The sequence below is a fragment of the Diaphorina citri genome, unplaced genomic scaffold (genome assembly GCF_000475195.1).
Source record: "Diaphorina citri unplaced genomic scaffold, Diaci psyllid genome assembly version 1.1 scaffold933, whole genome shotgun sequence".
Taxonomy (NCBI): Eukaryota; Metazoa; Arthropoda; class Insecta; order Hemiptera; family Psyllidae; genus Diaphorina; species Diaphorina citri.
The window spans coordinates 84,431-106,151 of record NW_007378364.1 but is presented as its reverse complement, the minus strand read 5'-3'; the positions used below and the strand labels follow the sequence as shown (position 1 = coordinate 106,151).

The window sequence follows — 21,721 nt, the reverse complement described above, 5'->3', positions numbered from 1 at the left end:
CAAATGAGCTCTGATCTCGAAATTTGTCGCGATGACCTATGAACTCAAAGCGAGAAAGTTTTAGATAACACTTCAGTCGATCATTTAAGACCGGTTTTAGCGTTACCTATGTTAAGCTACGCCGAGCAAGGCCAATAAATGGATGGGTGACTTGAACCTTATATTGGGAATAAAGGGAGAACGGGCTCTAGTCTTGATTTTAAATCATTACATGAAAGTAAAATCGAAAAATCAAATCAATAATAATAATAAACTGAATATTAAACAAATTAGGTAGTTACATAGGTACTGATCGAACAAACTACGGGCTAAATAATTCCCGGAGGGACGGGCCCAGCTTGTTACTATTGTAATAATAAAGGAAGGACGGACTAAAAAACCAATTTTTGGGGGAAATTCCCGGAGGGACGGGCCCAGCTTGTTACTATTGTAATAATAAAGGAAGGACGGACTAAAAAACCAATTTTTGGGGGATTTTTTTTTCACATTTTCTCACACAAATGAGCTCTGATCTCGAAATTTGTCGCAACGACCTATGAACTCAAAGCGAGAAAGTTTTAGATAACACTTCAGTCGTTAATTTAATACCGGTTTTAGCGTCACCTATGTTAAGCTACGCCGAGCAAGGCTAATAAATGGATGGGTGACTTCAACACTATATGGGTAGTTATTAGGAAACATTAAAAGGAATAAAGGGAGAACGGCCTCTAGTCTTGATTTTAAATCATTACATGAAATAAAATCGAGTAGCACCATTCGATTCGGCGTGAAAAATCACATGGGTTTAACTATTCACATGTTTACTTGGTAACGATTCACGAATAAAAAAAAAATTGTTGACACAGGGAAGTATCGAACCCGCAACTTCTCAACCGTAAGTCGGACAGTTCTAGAAGTATAAAACGAATAAAAGTATAATATGGTGCCAAAATAGTATGGTCAGGTAAAACGGTACAGTACGGTACGTTACGGTCAGGTAAGGTATGGACGGTATGGTACGATACGGCACGGTACGGTTAGGCTCAGTCAAGTACGGTCAGGTACAGTTAAGTACGGTACGATACGGTACGTTCAGGTACGGTACGATACGACATAGTTTGAGTTCATAGGTCGTCGCGACAAATTTCAAGATCAGAGCTCATTTGTGTGAGAAAATGTGAAAAAAATCCCCCAAAAACAATTTTTTTTTTTCTTGCTTTTTGGTTCTCTGGACAAAATTTGCACCACCATTTTCGTGATCCTGGTAAAAAGACCTTTACAGACTGGATGTCATCCAACTTACACAGGTGAATTTGTAAGCTTGATTCGAGCCTTACATCCAATCGTGTGTGCTGACTGGGGGTGACTTAAACATTATATTGGGAATAAAGGGAGAACGGGCTCTAGTCTTGATTTTAAATCATTAGACCTTTAATATATAGGTCGACCAGGTTTGGATAAGTCCTTCTATGGGGACAGACAGAGTGACAGACAGACGACACCAAAGCGAATACAATAGCCCGTTCTTTATACCTTTTTATTACTATCGTAATAATAAAGGAAGGACGGGCTAAAAATGAAACTTTCTTTCCACAGAGGTAAGATTTCAACAACAGAGGTGCTTAAAGAAAGTTTCACAAGATGTCACAGCATAAGTCGTACATTTTTGCATAGTACCGTAGTTTTACATCAAATTACCGTACAAAATTCATTACCGTACAAATTATCGTACCAAAGCTCGAATACCGTACAAATACGGTAATTACCGTACATCTGGCAACACTGGACTGAGCCGACTGAGGTGGATTTTTTTTTTACTTTCTATTACCCTTATTTTTTCTAGTAAAAAGTAAAAAGAAGTTAAGATTAAACAAGTAAAATAATTATTAATTAATAATTACTGGTCAAGGTTCCCCCAGAGAGTATAATGGTGTCATTGGTATCAAAAGTCTAGAAAACTTTATAAAACAAGAAGAAAAAAAATCAAGTTGTAATACCTACTATGTACCAAGTGTACTGATCAGAACATCAAGAGAAAGAAGTTATTCATTATAAACACAACATGACCTGCAGAAGTTAAATTTCTCAAGGAATAAGTATCAAACTAAATTGGCCTAGCCCAAGAACAACTACCAGATCAAAACCATAATGAGAGTCAATATATCATATCTACCATTACACTCAGACTATCAGAGGAAAACATACTATTGCTTACACAAACTTAGATATCTTGTCAGACGGAAGGGATTATTAATAGTACTTGTTTTGGTTACACTATGGTTGTTACTTGTACGCTATTACAATTTCATATTAACAATTCTCTATTGTGTAACATTTATACAAGTAGATAACATTGAAAATCATTTGGAACCTATTCAAATTAAAACGGTAAACACCCATACTCCTCTCTGCTCAATATTTGAAAAACATAGCAAGATGTTTAACAAGAATTTTGTTTTCAATGATACAGCTCTGAACATTTTGCATACAAGACTTAATATTAATAAAGGAGGAGCATGGGAGCCTACAGATTGTATACCACAACACCAAGTTGCTATTATAGTTCCATATATGAATAGGGAAGGTCAACTCAAAACATTCCTCTTACACATACATCAATTCCTTCAGAAGCAATTCATATCCTATCAAATATTTGTAATAGAACAAAGACATCCTGCTGAGTTTAACAGAGGAAAATTACTCAACATTGGCTACATAGAGGCTCTCAAGATAAAACCATTTCATTGTTTTATATTCCATGACGTGGACCTGATGCCTACAAACCCCAACAACATCTATGCTTGCACCAAACAACCACGTCACATGTCTGTAGCCATTGATACATTCAATTATGAGTTGCCCTATTGTACAATATTTGGAGGAGCAATAGCCATGCTCCAACATCAGTTCAGACAGGTGAATGGCTTCTCAAACCTATACTTTGGGTGGGGAGCTGAAGATGATGACCTGTTTCAAAGATTGTCAAATTATTATTCAATATGTAGATTCAGTAAGCAAGTGTCTGAGTATGTGATGTTGAACCATGCAAAAGAAACAGAGAAACTTGAAAGATTGGAAAAGTTGGAAAATGGACCTTTCCGATTTAAAACAGATGGACTGAATACATTGCAAAACAACTATACAGTGGTAAATCATACAGAGCTTCCACTTGAGACCCATATTGTGGTAGACCTATGAATAATTGAGCTTTCATTCTTAGAATACAATTAGCACACACTCACTCATTCCGATGGCATATTAGGGATATGTGAATCCCGTGCCAACCAGACTGCTTGCCTCCAAAGAACTCTATGTTGTGTCAACGGGCGTTTGTCGATTCCCCCGAATTTTTGATTTGTTTCTATTTCCAGTGTTCTATTCCCCCGATGAAATATTTGGGTAGCCATGGACTGGATGTTCTATTCCCCCGATCTTGTGTGTACATAGGTATAAAATTAGAGTATGTCACTCCTATCCTGTCTTCTTTCTCTCTTCGATTTCGGGACGATAAGACCATAGCAGTTACAGTTCCCTCTGTCAAACCTCTTAAAAAAAATCGAACGCTCTTGTATAGAAATATCAAAACCTATTCATAGCGAATAGCTTCCTAGTGACCCAAAAGACCCAAAAAACAACCCCCACACAAAATTGTGACATTAGAAATGAATAGCTCACCCCTTAAGGCGATTTAGCTAAAAAGTCTTACCTGCTGTGCAGCTTGCAGGAGAGGCAAATGGATGTGTGACACAATATAAGGATAACTCTTCCATAGATTCATGCAGCGATTTAGCTAAAAAGTCTTACCTGCTGTGCAGCTTGCAGGAGAGGCAAATGGATGTGTGACACAATATAAGGATAACTCTTCCATAGATTCATGCAGCTTTGACTTGCAAGTTCCACATAGCGCTCTACAGATGATAAATGTTGTAATTGATGCTGCTGCTGATCATCTGGATTACAGATGGCGAGAAAGCCACGATATAAATGAACCTGAAAGTATAGTGTCACACCACGGCCAGTCAGTTTATGCTGACTGAGCACTCTCTGCTTCGGGCTAGAACCTAGAGGGTCCCAGGAGAGGATATTGCATCAGAGACTAGTTTTGGACGGAGAAGTAGCAGGTTGTTTGATTTTCCATTGAATAGTAATGTTTTGAAGTTCATCTGGTAATCATGGCATCAATTAAATTTGTGACTAGTGAACGCAGTAAAGAACTTTTAATTTATGATAGTTATAAGTATTACAAAAACAGTGAGTTGAAGTCTGGTGAAAAAAAGTGGCGATGTGTAGTGAAAAAATGCACTGCATTCATCAAAACTGTGGCTGATAAAGAAATCACGGTTAAAAACCTGGATCACTCACATGATCCTCCAAGTGAAGATGTCTTTTAAATATATGGATTATTATTATTATTATTTTTCTTTTTTTTTACTTTTTGAATTAAAACATGTTTTTCATTTTTTCTTTATCGGGGGAATAGAACTATACCTTTTTTTTCTATATCGGGGGAATAGAATCATACCCTTCTGGCTTCAAATTTTGCAATCGGGGGAATTGAATGCTGTCCGTGTCAACTACTCCCAGTCGTTCAGCCCCCATCTGTACATTGGCTCCTTGTACTAGTACTTATTGTTCTTGTACTTAAATTTTTGTACTTGTACTGGCACATTGTACTTAAATTTGGTCAGTGGCGTAGCGTGTATGTATGGTGTGTATGGCGGCCATACAACTCAAAAGTTCACTCTAATGCCCATAAATATTAATGGCATGTACTGTGATGGGACTTGGTAGACCTGTGCATGAGCCCTACAACGCCCTACACTTGAATTTAGACCACGCTACGCCACTGTTTCGTAAACGGTAAGAGACATCGAAACATTAACATCCAAATTTTGGTCATTTGGATGTGAATATTCTAATCTATGTGATTTTTCACGACGAATCGAATGGTGCTACTTCTAGAACTGTCCGATTTACGGTTGAGTAGTTGCGGGTTCGATACTCCCCTGTGTCAACAAATTTCCTTTGTATAGGTTCCCTATACGTAAGGGTAATAGAAAGTAAAAAAAAAAAAAAAAAAAATCCAAGTACCAAAAATAACCTAAATGAATCTGAATTCTACAGGGTGTATAAAAAAACGAACCACTCGAAATATCTGGAGGATGGTTTTGTATTTCGAAAAACGCTGACACACGTGTGTCATTCAGGGGAAAATATTTCTGGGTTTCATTTTATTGACATCATCAGGGGCGGTTCCAGGGGGGTCAACTTTGAAATCTTAAATGAGAACTCCCACTTTTTCACAAACCACAAGAAAGACCTTTTAAAATACAGTAGTTTGACCACCCCTGATGATGTCAATGAAATTAACCCAGTACAAAATGTTTCCCCCTGAATATAATGTTGTTGTTTGTTGTTGAGGGTCTGGCTGGGGGACGTTTAACAGGGAGTAGACCAGCTTAGTCTGGCTGGGGGAATATAAACAGTGAGTATACCAGCCTGAATTTCCTTGGCTAAAGAAATAGCAAAGGTTGAGTGCAAAGGGCATCCACTCGTAAAATTTTGTAGGCTGATTGAGGGCTAACAAAAAATGCTGACCCTGTCTGTACACTGGAAAATAATGTTGTTGTTGAATATGTAAAGTTCCACCTGAATATAATGACCCTGAATACACTTTAATTGTTTTTCGAAATGAAAAAATAGTTTTGCAATTCTCAAGATATTTTGAGTGGCTCATTTTTATATAGATATATGTATATATATCCTTGGATAAAGCACCAAATTCAGTGGCGTAGCGTGGTCTAAATTCAAGTGTAGGGCGTTGTAGGGCTCATGCACAGGTCTACCAAGTCCCATCACAGTACATGCCATTAATATTTATGGGCATTAGAGTGAACTTTTGAGTTGTATGGCCGCCATACACACCATACATACACGCTACGCCACTGGTGGAAATGATTCAAAAAAGTGGTTTTCAGCCCATAGTCTGTACGTACGTACTACAGGTTTAAATGGGAAAAAGTACAATGTTGTATACAAAATATATCAAGAACGGTTTGTTGTAAAGTGATGAAATTTGGTATGATATACCGATATGTTCCAAGGACGCGACTGTAACAATTTGGTAAATATCGGACAGTTACTCATCCAGATATTAACCAGTTAATGTTGCTTCGAATTTCATTTTTTTTTTTCATACTTTATATGATTCCTTATTACACGGGGAGTATTTTAAGATATAAAATTTTGGACTTAGACTTAGACATATTTTCAAAAAAAAAAAAAAAAAAAAAAAAGTTCAATTTTTGGACACTTTTAAATGATCCACCAAAATCGGCTCTAGATTTTTTTTCCAAATACGTATACCGCAAATGTGCAGATAAAAAAAAAGAAAAATAAAATTAAATGAGTCAAAATACTTTTGAACATTCCACTTTCTTATTTTCCCCTGAAACCACATGTTAGGTGGAAGTGTTCCAAATTTCGACACACGTCAATAAAATGTCTTTAGGTGTATTATGTATATGTAAATGCAGTTTCTTTGTGTTATTATGTCACAACTTTGGTGCTCACTGCAGCATTGTAGGATTTTCCCAATATATCAATAATCCTAAAATCCAATGTTTACCAACCATGCTGGCACCGGTCGCTATGCGCATTTATATATCATAGCTACTCATTTTCCTTACGAGGCTGAGTGGGCCCCGCAACAGCCAGTCACGGAATCAATCATTTGGATGATGCAAATTTCTTGACCCCGCCGGGAATCGAACCCGGGTCTCCCGCGTGCAAGGCGAGCGCAGTGATCACTACGCCATGGGAGCTGACTATGTGTATTATAACTGGCTATAAGGAAGATTGTGATAAGTCCCGAGCCTGAGCCGCCCACGGCGGCAAATTTTTGGTCGAAAATTTCCTATCTTAAAATACTCCCCATGTAATGAGGGATCATTAAAGAGTGTTCAAAAATTGAACTTTTTTTTTGAAAATTTTTCCAAGTCCAAAATCGACCGCCTACGGCGGCCAATTTTCGACCTAAAAGTTCCTATCTTAAAATACTCCCCGTGTGATAAGGAATCATATAAAGTATAAGCAACATTGACTTCGGTTGATATCTGGATGGGTGACTATCCGATTTTTAACAAATTGTTACAGTCGCGTCCTTAGACCATACCGGGATAGCATACCAAATTTTATTTCTCTTCTCTACGTTCTACGACAAATCGTTCTTGAGATATTTTGTTCACAACTTTCACAACGTACGTACTACAGGTTTAAATGGGAAAAAGGAGACGTACGTACTACAGACCGTGAGACAAACCGGTCTTGAGATATTTTGTATACAACCTTTTCCCATTTAAACCTGTGGTACATACATACGTACAGACCATGGGACAAAAACTACTTTTTTGTTCTACTTTTTCCCATTTAAACCTGTAGTACGTACGTACGTAACGTACAGACCATGGGCTAAAAACCACTTTTTTGAATTCAGGGGATCCCAAAACGGATATTTCCAACCATTTCCCGATTTTGAAAATTTGGACCGATTGCAATACTTTCATTACTGCTATACTATAGTAATAGAAAGTAAAAAAATATTGTTTACAATGTGCTACATTTTGTTGGCCAAAATTATTATTAATTAGGGGTATTTTATTTATGTGAAATGGAAATTTTTCCTAATCCAAAATATTCCACTGTGGTCACTTTTTTTATCCCCACCACAGTGCTTTTTGTTCTGGATAATAAAATGCAAAGTCAGCTGATTTCTTCTTCCATTTACTAGTTCAAATGCTAATAATGAAAAAAAAAGTGGATTTGTTGGAAAAAAAAGATGGCGACAAAATGATACAAGTTTTTTTCTCTTCCAACAGAGGTGAAAAATTTTTCACTCAAATCCAAAAATATCCAAAAGAAAAGGAGGGGAAGTGAATAATAAAATACAAAAAATGGACGAAATGGAAAAATTTTCACTTTTTTCCAACATTGCCACAAAATAAAATACGCGTTTTTATTACACTACCCCAAATTTCAGCTTCTCATCTTTAGCCATTCCAAAAATATTCAGGGGTACCTGTTCCAAGACTTTTCGAACGCTCTTGCCATCCTAGTTAGCTTAGTTGGTAGTGCGTCTGCCTTGTAAGCGCTAGGCCGCGGGTTCGATTCCCGCCTGGGGCGGATTTTATCCTGATGGGATAATGTTCGTTCTCAGAACGGCTGGCTTAGCAAAATTCAATTTATTACTTTGTATATTTCACATTTGTCGTTTTGCTTTTCCAATTGTTATTAATCTCATTTTGTTAATATTGTTCAATAAAAGTAATATTATTACAATTACCATTACCATAATATGGTATGTACATATTATGTAATTTGAAATGCTATCTCTTATGAAACTTATTCCTTATATCATTCCATATCTGTATCAGAATCATAATTATTCATTACCTATCTATTTGTTCAATATTTTTTTTTTATTATTATTATTATTTTTAACTTTGAAACAACCTAAATATTTATCTCTCCAATTAACAAATTTAAATTAGCCTCTCCTGAAATTCTCAAAGGACTAGCTACCGGGGTATAGAGAGTTGGTTAGATGGCGTGGGGCGTGGGTGACATAAAATTTTCCTCTGACATATGTACATTGTACATACAGCTTTAGCTGTTGACTGGCTCTTAATAAACCACCTCTGAGATACATCAGACCATTTATCCTCCACCTCATGAGTTGTCTCGATAGTAGTGAGACCTTTGCTGGGGACAGCAAGATTTTAGTTGGGGAAAAATGTCACGCCACGGCCAGTCAGTTTATGCTGACTGAGCGCTCCTTGCTTCGGTCTAGAACCTAGAGGGTCCCAGGAGAGGATATTGTAAGAGAGACTAGTTTTGGACGGAGAAGTAGCAGGTTGTTTGAAAGGTAAGACCCACGTATTTATTATTAATTAATTAAATATTATATTCTAATTCATAAGAGTTGAGTTATTCCCATAAAACATTATTGATCCTTTTATTCATTTAATTCTCCAATAAATAATAAATAAATAACTTATTAACAATTACCATTCCCAAAACTCCTGTTTATTTCTTTCGTTTCAAGCTTTTTCCCCGTCGCGAGACGTTAATCCCGACTGGTTCATATACCTAAAATAGGTACCCGTCACAATATTGTGAATATATACAGCCCCTTGTGTAACTGACTCACTGACTGACTCACTCACTCACTCATACTAATTCTAACCCACTTCTAGATGGCTAGGAAGATGCGGTTTTCACCATTGGATTCCTTATTTTTGTACATACTGGAAATAATCGGAAACTCCCAAAATTCCAAACCGTTCCCGAGATATTGACGTTTTTTAAGTTCCCCATAAGAAATACACAGGGATTCAGTTTTCATTTCTTCAAGATAAAACTCAGGAACGATATAAGGTTTCAGGGGCGAAGCCCCGGGAGCGCGCAGCGCGACCGTAAACAAGGGAGCGCGAAGCGCGACCCTTGTTTGATTTATTACAATCAGGGGATTCCTATTTAAGATTTTGAAGTTGAACCCCCTGGGGCCAACCCTGGCTCCGGCCAAAATTTGGCGACTGCTTCAAAAGTTACATTTTAAAAGATAAAACACTAACCCAAATTTCAGCTTCTCATCTTTAGCCATTCAAAAAATATTCAGGGGTTCCAAGACTTTTCGAACGCTCTGTATAGATAAAGCAATGAGTTGTTTACCTTCCACTGTGATTCCTTAGGGCAGCTAGCTTCTACCTGAGCCAGAGCTTCCTTCATGAGTTTCCAATCCGGTACTTTCCATGCACTCTCCAGAATGAGGAATGGATTCTGAGTTGCACTATTTTTTCCATACTCTAGCACTGTATCCCATTGGTTCAGTTCTTTGGCGCACCTGAAAAAACAATATGATAGTATAATACAGCTATTTTCAACCGGGGGTACGCGTACCCCTAGGGGTAAGCGAGAAAAAATACGGGGGTACGTAAGATTAAATCTGTATACCCAAGGGGTACGTGGGCGAAAAAATCTGGTGTGAACATCACACGACTTTCCTTATCCTATTGAATGGTGCTTATTTGGGTGTTCTGTTGTAACATTTACAATATCTCAAACCGTTTAGTCAGTATAGCTGAAAACCGCCAAAAAGCGGTCGAAATCTGTCCAAAAGCGGTAAAAATACCGCCAACCGCAGCACCTATTTTAACCAAACGTTTTGGGTTGCATCCTTGTCACATTTGTGAACTACATACCAAATTTCAAGTCTCTAGCTCATACCGTTCCCGAGATATTGTTAGATTACACCGAAAACCGCCAAAAAGCGGTAAAATGTCGCCAAGCGTTGCACCGGTCTTAACCAAAAGTTTCGTGTCGCATCCTTGTCACATTTGAAAGATACACACCAAATTTCAAGTCTCTAGCTCTTACCGTTCTCGAGATATTTTGTTTACAGACAGACACACACACGGACCATTGGCTGAAACTTTGGATTTAGGCTCTAGGGACCTCAAAACGTGTTTTGGCACTAAAAAATGACCATCGAAAACTTGACCCGATTACATTACTTTCCTTCCTATAGGATAAGGAAAGTAAAAAGGTTGAAAACCGCTGGTCTAATCGGTGAATGACACTTGCGCTCAAAATCGATTGGGAATAAAGGGAGAACGGCCTCTAGTCTTGATTTTAAATCATTACATAAAAGTAAAATCAAAAAAATCAAATCAATAATAATGAATAATAAACTAAATATTAAACAAATTAGGTAGGTACATAGGTACTGATTTTCTCTAATCACTACGGGCTAAAAAATTGCCGGAGGGACGGACCCTGCTTGTTGTGTCATATACACTCATACAGCCGGTCTAATAGATAATGGAGTTTTACATAGGCTTACCTTGCAATAATTAGGGTAAACGGTTTATTACTTTCTTTTTTCATAGGATCGTTAGGTATGGTTGGGGAAGTGTAATAGCAAATTTGAGACCTCGAGAGTTGAGGGGAGAACTTTTGGCGGCGGAAAAAACACCACCACCACCACTTTTTTTAGTCCGTCCTTCCTTTATTATTACAATAGTAATAACAAGCAGGGTCCGTCCCTCCGGGAATTTTTTAGCCCGTAGTGATTAGAGAAAATCAGTACCTATGTACCTACCTAATTTGTTTAATATTTAGTTTATTATTATTCTTGATTTGATTTTTCGATTTTACTTTCATGTAATGATTTTAAATCAAGACTAGAGCCCGTTCTCCCTTTATTTCCAATATATGTAATGTTTAAGTCACCCATCCATTTATTGGCCTTGCTCGGCGTAGCTTAACATAGGTGACGCTAAAACCGGTCTTAAATGATCGACTGAAGGGTTATCTAAAACTTTCTCAGACGACACCGAAGCGAATACAATAGTCCGTCCCTTATACCTTTTTAGTCCGTCCTTCCTTTATTATTACAATAGTAATAAAAAGGTATAAGGGACGTATTGTATTCGCTTCGGTGTCGTCTGAGAAAGTTTTAGATAACCCTTCAGTCGATCATTTAAGACCGGTTTTAGCGTCATCTATGTTAAGCTACGCCGAGCAAGGCCAATAAATGGATGGGTGACTTGAACATTATATTGGGAATAAAGGGAGAACGGGCTCTAGTCTTGATTTTAAATCATTACATAAAAGTAAAATCAAAAAATCAAATCAAGAATAATAATAAACTGAATATTAAACAAATTAGGTAGGTACATAGGTACTGATTTTCTCTAATCACTACGGGCTAAAAAATTGCCGGAGGGACGGACCCTGCTTGTTGTGTCATATACACTCATACAGCCGGTCTAATAGATAATGGAGTTTTACATAGGCTTACCTTGCAATAATTAGGGTAAACGGTTTATTACTTTCTTTTTTCATAGGATCGTTAGGTATGGTTGGGGAAGTGTAATAGCAAATTTGAGACCTCGAGAGTTGAGGGGAGAACTTTTGGCCGCGGAAAAAACACCACCACCACCACCACCTTTTTTAGTCCGTCCTTCCTTTATTATTACAATAGTAATAACAAGCAGGGTCCGTCCCTCCGGGAATTTTTTAGCCCGTCGTAGTGATTAGAGAAAATCAGTACCTATGTACCTACCTAATTTGTTTAATATTCAGTTTATTATTATTCTTGATTTGATTTTTTGATTTTACTTTTATGTAATGATTTAAAATCAAGACTAGAGCCCGTTCTCCCTTTATTCCCAATATAACGTTCAAGTCACCCATCCATTTATTGGCCTTGCTCGGCGTAGCTTAACATAGATGACGCTAAAACCGGTCTTAAATTAACGACTGAAGTGTTATCTAAAACTTTCTCGCTTTGAGTTCATAGGTCGTCGCGACAAATTTCAAGATCAGAGCTCATTTGTGTGAGAAAATGTGAAAAAACAACTGGTTCGATAGCAGTCTTTAAGCCCTTTCTTTTGATGAAATTGGATCTTGAAAAAGTTCGTCCAGTTCAGACTTATGTGGCGTATATGGTACAGGTGGGCCAATAAATGGTACGTTTTTTAGGTGGGCGAATAAATGGTACACTTACCCTACGAACTTCTTTCTGAAAAGGAACCATCATACTTGACAGCAGAAACAAATCTTATGTGTTTCTTACGCCTGGAAATTTTGAAATACTAAACGCAATACATTTATGAGAACTGCACAAAGTTTACTGAAAAGTAAACTGAAAATATTGAGCGTATTGCATACTTCAGATGTAATTCAAGGGGTATTATTGATAATGGAATTTAGGGATAACTTCTTTTACTGCAAACCTTATTTGGTAAAATATATGGGCTTCTTCTATCCTATCAGAATTCTGAAAAAATAAGGAGCCTAAAAACTAATCTGTAAATTTATTCCTCGAATTTTGTCAAAGTCCAAAGTTAAAACAGAATAAACAAAGATCTATGTGGTAACATTTGGAACTCAGTTCGTTCGATTAATATTTTCTTAGTAGGGACCTACTTCGGTGCAATCAAAAGAAACTTTCTTTCCGAGGTACATTTTTAGGACTGAACTTGTAGTTTTAAATATGTACTCAAGTGACTATGTTGTGGCGATACAGGGGTACTCTTAACTTTAAAGATCTTTTTTTTTTTTTTTTTTTTTTTCCGCTTATAATTTGCAATACGCCAGAATTTCAATTGCATGCTGTGCAAACCACCAAGTTTTATTAATTAAAAACTCTGCTTTAAAATTATTGTTCATTTACTTATCTAAGTATTTCTTGCACTGGTAACTGGTTTTTGATCCCTAAAATCAGTCCAATTTGCCTCCAGGTTGTTCTTACTATCTCTATAAGTTTTATTAGTTCATTCAAAACATTAGAGAGGTGCACATCCACATGCCAAATTTAATGATATCTGTTCCAAACACTAGATTCCAGATTATCTTGTAGACCGAACAAACATACATATTTTGAATTTTATAGATCTTCGTACCTATGAATGCACGAAGTTATTCACATCTACAATATGGTTAATAGCATTATAAATTTGTTTTTTACGGGTCCTAATAAGTGGAGTACTAATTGAAAAGTATAGCACAGCGGAAATCATTGGTGTGCTCACAGACATTCAGGAGCTATTAAATTTCTAATGTGGAAAAAAAACAGCATTCTAGTTTCTTTGGTATGCTGTTAGGGAACACGGTATTTCCAAATCTATTGTGAGGAGGCATAATTATTTTAAATTACCCATGAAATGATATATCCACCTTTTAATACCCACCCATGAAATGACAACGTGCTGTAATTGTTTCCTGTTTTCATTCTTTTTCGATTTTTCCAGGTCGGAAACTCGCGGAGTCCCTCCAAATTGAGTTCCCAGTACTACCCTAGTTCTATGTTACCCCCTCCCCCACCCCCTCCCATGGCTAGACCGGTGGCCATAATCCGATCGACTGGTAAGTGAAACCCCACGCTTCGCTGACGAAACACAAAAACCCATTTTGGTTTTGATTTATTATTATATCAAATCAAAAATATTGTGTTTTTTATCCTCAAAATGATTTTCGTTTACTGTCTAGTTTGATATGGATAGATTGATTTAATAATCCACGGTTGGTTTTTTACGGATATCACCGTCATTCCACTGATTCAGAAGTGGAAGAAAAATCTTGCTTCCTATTATTATTTATTTGGAATTTTAGATATGCTTTTAAGACCTATCCCATCACATAAGGTGAGAGTTACTCATAGGGGGGTCAAATTAGGACAGCTGTTTTGGGCTTATTAGCCGGTCCCCAGCTAGGAGCAGACCCTTTAGTAACCCTCAAAAAATTAAGCTAATAGATACTGGCTTAAAAAATAAAAAAAAATGAATACGAGTTTAACATGATTGTATCTTGAAACCACTGCCGCATCAGACAAGATAAGTAGGGTGAATTTCAGTACTCGCGTTCAATGGCCAATACTTCTGGCTATCTAAATAGCCATAATCAATGGCACCACAATCTTATCAACGAACCTCCCTTTTCCAGGTGAACTTTCAATATCAAACGCCAACTCCCCACCCTCCTCCATCACACCTCCAGTGACTGAACACTCTCCAGGCACCTCTCCTCCTGCTAACTCCTCCAGTCAAGAGATCCAGCTCTCGTCCAGTCGGACTCTCGTGTCCAGTCCCTTCTCCAGAGAGTATCCCTTCTCTCATCTCCATTCTCAGCCTGGACAGGTGAACTTGCAACATAGTGGCTTTTAGTGGAACCCGAGAGTTTGGCTTTTAGTGGAACCTGACAGTTTGCCTTTTTAGTCGAAGCTGAAACCCTGAAAGTTTGCCTTTTTAGTGGAACTTGAAGCTTGACTTTTAGTAGAGCTAAAAGCTTTTTGGACTCTAAAAGTGTGGCTTTAGTGGAACTGAAAGCTAGCTTTTTGGAACCTGAAAGTTTTGACTTTTAGTGATACCAAAAGTTAAGGCTCCAGTGCAATCAAATTGTTTGGAAAAGTTTGCTGTGTTTGTTGTTGTTTTGTTAACCTGTGTCACCATTGTGAAGCATTTATCAAAGTTTTCTATTTGTTTTTTCGTTTGTTTGTGTTGTTTTTGTTTTCTTTAGTATTATTATCTCTTTGACGACAGTTTGTTATAATGCGGTGAGTGACAAATTTAAACCAGAAATTATGACGTTTGTTTATTTTTATTTATTTATGGTATTAGTACCTTCTTGATACGTAAAGTCAATCCTATTTTAAATACCCTACGTAACTCTGATGCTCTCCTTTATGAACTGGCAAATATGTGTGTAAGAACCAAGGTCTGAGCTTTGAGGTCGATTTTAACTACATAGTTCACATACGAAGCTTTAAAATAACTTTGCCAAAAATATCCACTTAATTTTGACAAAAATTGTAACTACCAATGCTTATAATGCACACTAAATTGTGCCTAACTTATTTGTAGGTATAAATAGTAGGTATCTAGCAGAGATGATTGTAACAAACTGCTACGCCGAGCAAAGTCAATAAATGGATGGGTGACTTAAAGTTAATTGAGTAATTGTGGGATTTTTTTTTTCACATTTTCTCACACAAATGAGCTCTGATCTTGAAATTTGTCGCGACGACCTATGAACTCAAAGCGAGAAAGTTTTGGATAACACTTCAGTCGATCATTTAAGACCGGTTTTAGCGTCACCTATGTTAAGCTACGCCGAGCAAAGCCAATAAATGGATGGGTGACTTAAAGTTAATTGAGTAATTGTGGGATTTTTTTTTTCACATTTTCTCACACAAATGAGCTCTGATCTTGAAATTTGTCGCGACGACCTATGAACTCAAATCGAGAAAGTTTTAGATAACACTTCAGTCGATTATTTAAGACCGGTTTTAGCGTTACCTATGTTAAGCTACGCCGAGGAAGGCCAATAAATGGATGGGTGACTTGTACACTATATTGGGAATAAAGGGAGAACGGGCTCTAGTCTTGATTTTAAATCATTACATGAAAGTAAAATTAAAAAATCAAATCAAGAATAATAATAAACTGAATATTAAACAAATTAAGTAGGTACATAGGTATTCTTTAACCACGATCGAATAAACTACGGGCTAAATAATTCCCGGAGGGACGGACCCTGCTTGTTATTTTTATATTTAATGATATAGAGTACATATATATTTTATTACCGTTTTGTATCACATACTTATATTGTAAATACTTATAGTTTTGAATTTTGTAAATAAAACTTTTCTTTTCTAATAGATAACTTTTTTAGCCGAATTTCTGTGACATAATTCAAACAATCTGTTGAGATTTTTTGAATGAAATAAACGAGTCCATTTCAATGTTAGATCTTGTATTTTGATTTTTTGTTTTAGTTGAGATCGCTCCGTTTTCATTTGTGCTTACCCAAATTAATGATTCTTATTGTGTTGTGCTATGTAGTTTATGTCTTTTATTTTAGTGTTTTCGAATTTGAAATGTAATACCCAGCTTTTCGTAAAACCTTTGAGATTTATTTAACAAACTGCAAATTCAGGGCAATTATTATTATACTTTGTGGTAGTAGAGATAGAAGTACATGTAGGTACATATCTAATAATTTTAAATTTCCGATTCATGGACACTTAATGAATGGCAAATTCCGTCTTTCAGTTATGTCAGTTTTTGTCGCGAATTTCTCAAAATGTTGAGAAAAAAACTTGCAATGTTGTCTTGTAACGGACAACTCTAAAATAAAATACCTAAATAAATAATAATATTTAATATATATATATATTCTATGATGTATATTTGACTTCATTAGGTGTCTACTTACGAAGATATACAAGCATTTTTTTTTTTTTTTCTGATGCCTAGATAGATTCTTCTATCTTCAATTCCGGACTGTCACAAATTTTGGAAAAAGCTATTCTTTCACACATTTCTGCTTTTTTTCGGTGTTTCGCGATTTGATTATTTTGCTCATTTTAAAATTTTCTGACTGAGTATTTCCGATCTCGGCTAGACATATATGTGCTCCGAGTTCTTTCCAAAAATAAGAAAAAATGATTACAATACAATATTATTATTTAATAATAAGGTAGTCAGTACGAAATTTGATGCGAACGGAATTCCCTGAGTGCCATTTTTATAACACACAATTATTAACAAGTTTTTATTTATTATGTTTGACAATTTGCTGTGATTTTTGAATGCTAATATTTTGAATAAGGCGTTTTGTAGTTGCTTTTTAAAATTTTCTTTGTATCAGTAAAAAATAATTATAAATTGAATTAAATAGTCCCGCCATAGATTGTGTGATTACCTTTTCTTTGCTTTAGTAGTCTTGTAGACAGTAAATTAATACAGTTTTAACTGATCAACTTGCTTTTCATTAGAAATAACAAAATGTAAGAACATGGTAGCTAAATGTGTACATTTTATTCTCATGTTTTGTATTTTGTTGCTGATAATTCTCATTTTGTCGTACCTAAGTACTAATTTTACATATTCTGCTAGACTATAGTCAAGAAAGTGCCTGAATTGCTTTTAAAATGATTTCCTCTAAAACAATTTTATAGCGAAATTTTGAGATTTAAAATATGGTGCTTGTAATTGAGAAGTTTTCTACTTGTCAAGTTTATTGAATATCAATAAAATTCCCGGTTTTATTAGTAACAGTGAATTGGTGCCCAACTGTCGGAGTAAAAGTTTTACATTAACTTTACGAGTTCGTAGGTATGCAGTGAATGCCTAAGCATTTCCAAATTTTATTGGGCATCACAACATTACAAGTAGGTAACCACATTAAAATTACCTCCTGTATAGGCACTTTTAGTACTTGTATCATCTTCATTAGTTTTGGATATCAATTCCAACTGTAACGATCCTCACGTGGGAAAACATAGACCTGAAAGATCCTTGATTAAATTTAGACCTCTCCGGTATGTGAACCAAGGTCTCCAGCGGGCTATGCTTATGTTAGGAGTTGGGTTGACTACTTCTAGGACTATTTGGTCGCATTGCGGAATTTTTTTTTTTTTTTTTTCAAAGGTTGCTCAGGACAACCCCACCAAATCCACGGTAGCAGTGGTAATAATGTTTTTGTCGTAACCTCCACAGCTTTTTAGTTACCCGAGCATAAATTCCGTGACGGCCATGTCAGGCGTCATCAGTCCCACCAACCTTAGTCTGTTCTCATCTCCTGTGACTGTGACGTCACCAATGAGGACTGTCAGTTCGGTGCGACATCCCTCATCCAATCTGCCAAGATGGACACCCACCTCTACTAATAACACTGGACCAACGCCTTTCATTAGTCTAGATGAAGACTACATGATGACACCTCTGATCTCTGGGAATAACAATGAAACGAGTAGCGCGCTCATTGACGATGGTAAGTTTTTTTTTTTTTTTAGTTCATACTAGGGTCTTTAGTGACGGGAGCTTTAACCTCCGTTTATGGACAAGCCTAACGCCTAATAACATTGACCTCACCCAGCCTGAGTAGGGCCGATCCTGGCCATATTCACTAGTTATGTAGTTCTGTCACCTCCACTGATTCAGACTGGCATGGCATATCTACTAGTTCAGGTAGGCCTGACAGTGACACAGGTTACATTATCTAATGACTCTGTTATCTGTACTACAGTTTGGTAGTTGAGTCGTCTCCACTATTTTTGAGAATTGCCAGAATCAGTGGAGATGTCAAAATTACCAAAAGTAGTGGAGACGCCTGAACTACCAAAATTTACTTGTAGAGATAACACAGTCTTTGAAGATCGGTTCAGATACCAACAGTTCTTTCAATGTTTTGTAGTTGATATAGCCTTTCATGATGGGAATTCCCATATTTTATTGTTTTCTCAGAACGATATTTCACTCCTGAAGTCCACGCTACCAATCCAATGGAAACCAATTCTGGTTTAGGACCTACGTCGAATGGGCCAAGTAATTCTCCCCAACGGGTATCTCCCAATACTGTGTCGAAAGCATAACAGTACGCCTTTTAGTTCAATATGTGATGCAAAATAATGAACTAATGTAACCAAATTATTTATTTGTTGTATTGCTCAGTCAATTTTGTATTTTGATTTTTCTTTTTTTTTTCTGAAAAAGACTTTGATTATTTTTATGTTTTTGGCCAAGGTCCCACATTTAATTAAACGTGGATTTTAGTTAAACTAAATGCATTAAGCAATCTAATTAGATGATTTTAAACTTTGGTTGAATAGCCTATCAGAACGCTTAATCCAATAGGTTTAACTTCAAGTTTAACTCGAAGTGTGGCCCTGGACATTGTGTAGTGCGTTCAAAGAGTCTCCCAGTGGATTACTTACTGTCTCTTTGACACCTAAAACATACGAGTAGCACCAAACTCAGTTGTGGTTAGCGCGATTGATTTCAGATTCGGAGGTTGGTTCGATTCAAAGTCGAGCCATAAAATTTAGCGAGTCCAATATATATAGTTAAGAGAATATAGATTTCCCTGGAAAGTCACCCATACATACATCAGATACACTCGACATTGCTTAGCTTAAATGATCTTTAGCAACCTGTTGTAAGAAATCGTATTCAAAAGTTGTTTCTTTTTCGAAGTCACCTCGGTCATTTTTCAATCGCACTGGAAATTTCAAAAGATTTTCATCCCACTCCGAAACTTTTTGACCGCACTGTACATCGTTGGATTACCTAACAGTTACAAGAGAGACGGGTGTTAATGTCACATCTGAAATAAACTAATTTTGTCCTTCTTTGTATAGCTTTAAGACTCGGCTTAATCTAAATTATCTTATAGTTGTTCCCTTATTAAATACCTATAGCCTTAAACTTAAAAATGATACCTTTAAAATACGTTGAACCTTAAAAATTAAGTGTTACATAAATTTAACCGGATAACTGGTTGAATATTTTATTATTTTCAAATATTTTATTGGGCCAAAAAACATTATATTCATAGGCACCTTCTAGGTCTCTAAACTCTATTACAATATATCTCCTATCTCAGTTGAGAACTTTTCTGTCTGGAAGTTGAAACGTAAAGGGTTATACGTCGCAATAAATTATCTAATTTCGAGTAATCAAAACAACAAAAACCTAGTGTCCTCTGTGAAAACTCTTCCTTCTACCCCCTTGTTTTTGTTGTACAACATTAATCTAGAAAAGTATAACTTTTAGACTTTTTAATGTACTTTTGAACACTCTATCAGAATGTGTTCATCTCAGTTCGTAACTTTCTTCTTCCTTTTTTCTCTCTTTTTTTTATATTTAGTTACGACTTTTTACCCCTCGAGAAACTTATAGGTATAATTTTACACTCTATATTTTACGACCTGTACAAATATCTTGAAGAGTAGTAAATTTAACGGTAACCACTTTCGAATTCATAAGAATAATAGGCTTTTTTATTGGAAGATAACCAATAGGTGAGGTTAAATGGCAAAGGGCATTTCCACCACCAAGGCCTTTGAGGTAAACGTCAACTTCATATTCATCCTAAATTTCCCTATTTGAAATAACAACAAGAATAGAATATTTTGGGTGGAAGAATACTACCAGATTCATACTAGGCATTCTTTACCACCTAACTAACCTTTAGAGCTCTATTATTCTTTGGACAAATTCTCAATAAATGAAGATTGAAAATTGAATTCTTCTTTTGCTACCACGCTAGAACATGATAAAGTGCTATGAATGTCGCGAATTATTTCAAAGTTAAAGAAAAAGACGTATTGACCTCTTACGTTTCAGGTACAGATTATTTCTGAAAGGCTCTATCCTCCGTAATTACGTATCAGGAAGATTGATTTTTTAAGCCCCTTTCAATGGATGTGAAAAGTTTCTTGACTTGTGCAACAAGTTACCAAGCAGGTAGACAGAACAAGATATAAGGACAAACGTGAGAAAAAGATTTGACCCATATCAATTTTGAAGTTATGTATAAAAACTGCTGGACATAATTAAAGGAATGCTCAGCTTTTCGCACATTTTATTTCCTTGGCTGTTTGAATTGAAATTTGAATTTAAATACGTCGTTAGTAAATTGCTTCTGAAAATATACCTTTTGAATTTTGTATCATACAATATCACTTTCCATTTCCATTATCTCAATGAACTTGTAGGTACAATAATAATTATTGGAATTGGTCAAAATTTTCCAAATCGAAAAATGAGTAGAAATATCCGTTTTAGGATCCAAAAATATTTTTAGTCTTTGTTAGGTCAGATAGTGAAATATTCCGGTAGCACTTCATATCCGGAAATGAAGAGGAAGACATCAGATCGAGCAACGTGGCGAGCTATCAACCAATCGCAAGATTGAAGATAATGATGATGATGAGGTAGTACCTAAAAATGATTTTCTTATAAATCTTTTTATTCCTAAATTTCCTTTTAACTTCTTCTTTCAGGTTTTCAGTATTTTATGTTACCTTCCTTCTATGTTATAACAAGATGTCATCAGCCTCAATACAAATAAAATTTTACATCTATCGCTATAAAGACAAACGTCTCCAAACACTACTATTTCATCGAGTAGCATTTAAGAAAGCTCCAAAAATTGGTCCCCAAACTGTAGTTTCTTTTATCTTTGACATCAAATTTAATTGAAATGGAAACAGAAATAGAAGACAAAAACTGAGAATTCCTTCAATGATGTTCACAGCAGCCGGCAATGTAGTTTGCGGAGAAATGATGTGTTTGTAAATAATGGAAGTAAAATTAAATGATCTCTAATTTAGAATGTTTGAAAGGATTTTTTTTTTTTTTTTTTTTTTTTTTTTTTTTTTTTTTTACAACAA

At 36.0% G+C, this 21,721-nt stretch overlaps 3 protein-coding genes and 1 long non-coding RNA gene across 5 annotated transcripts in view; 3 read left to right on the top strand and 1 right to left on the bottom strand.

Moving 5' to 3' along the window:
* Positions 1-5,653, top strand: part of LOC113469037 — a 9,156-nt gene extending 3,503 nt beyond the window's left edge. The window contains exon 2 of the long non-coding RNA XR_003392583.1: positions 5,013-5,653. This is a non-coding gene — a long non-coding RNA (uncharacterized LOC113469037). The remainder of the gene's footprint in view (positions 1-5,012) is intronic.
* LOC103513168 (transformation/transcription domain-associated protein) overlaps positions 1-21,721 on the bottom strand; it is a gene marked incomplete at its 3' end in the record, with an annotated part of 39,871 nt that overhangs the window by 10,210 nt on the left and 7,940 nt on the right. The window contains 2 exon segments of the mRNA XM_017445708.2: positions 3,784-3,969; positions 9,709-9,880. Of these exon segments, the coding sequence (XP_017301197.1) occupies positions 3,784-3,969; positions 9,709-9,880 (358 nt within the window).
* LOC103513166 lies at positions 1,685-8,913 on the top strand. 2 transcript variants are annotated; one of them, XR_003392582.1, is made up of 3 exons: positions 1,685-2,895; positions 3,697-4,100; positions 8,891-8,913. XR_003392582.1 is itself a non-coding variant. In XM_008477976.3 (2 exons), exons 1-2 carry the CDS (start codon positions 2,128-2,130, stop codon positions 3,820-3,822), a joined length of 894 nt encoding a protein of 297 aa, XP_008476198.2. In that variant the 5' UTR covers positions 1,685-2,127; the 3' UTR covers positions 3,823-4,109. The 2 variants fall into 2 exon arrangements, 1 of the variants encoding a protein (XP_008476198.2); XM_008477976.3 differs by lacking the exon at positions 8,891-8,913 and having other exon boundaries at positions 3,697-4,109.
* LOC103513167 lies at positions 16,801-20,977 on the top strand. The gene is made up of 2 exons (XM_008477977.3): positions 16,801-18,318; positions 18,792-20,977. Exons 1-2 carry the CDS (start codon positions 18,081-18,083, stop codon positions 18,917-18,919), a joined length of 366 nt encoding a protein of 121 aa, XP_008476199.1. The 5' UTR covers positions 16,801-18,080; the 3' UTR covers positions 18,920-20,977.

Bases quoted from the DNA above. Each gene is read 5' to 3' on its own strand.
- LOC103513166 (XM_008477976.3), top strand. From the start codon at position 2,128: ATGAGAGTCAATATATCATATCTACCATTACACTCAGACTATCAGAGG. The intron at 2,896-3,696 runs GTGAATGGCTTC...CCTGCTGTGCAG, and splicing joins TCCAACATCAGTTCAGACAG to CTTGCAGGAGAGGCAAATGG.
- LOC103513167 (XM_008477977.3), top strand. From the start codon at position 18,081: ATGTCAGGCGTCATCAGTCCCACCAACCTTAGTCTGTTCTCATCTCCT. The intron at 18,319-18,791 runs GTAAGTTTTTTT...TTGTTTTCTCAG, and splicing joins TAGCGCGCTCATTGACGATG to AACGATATTTCACTCCTGAA.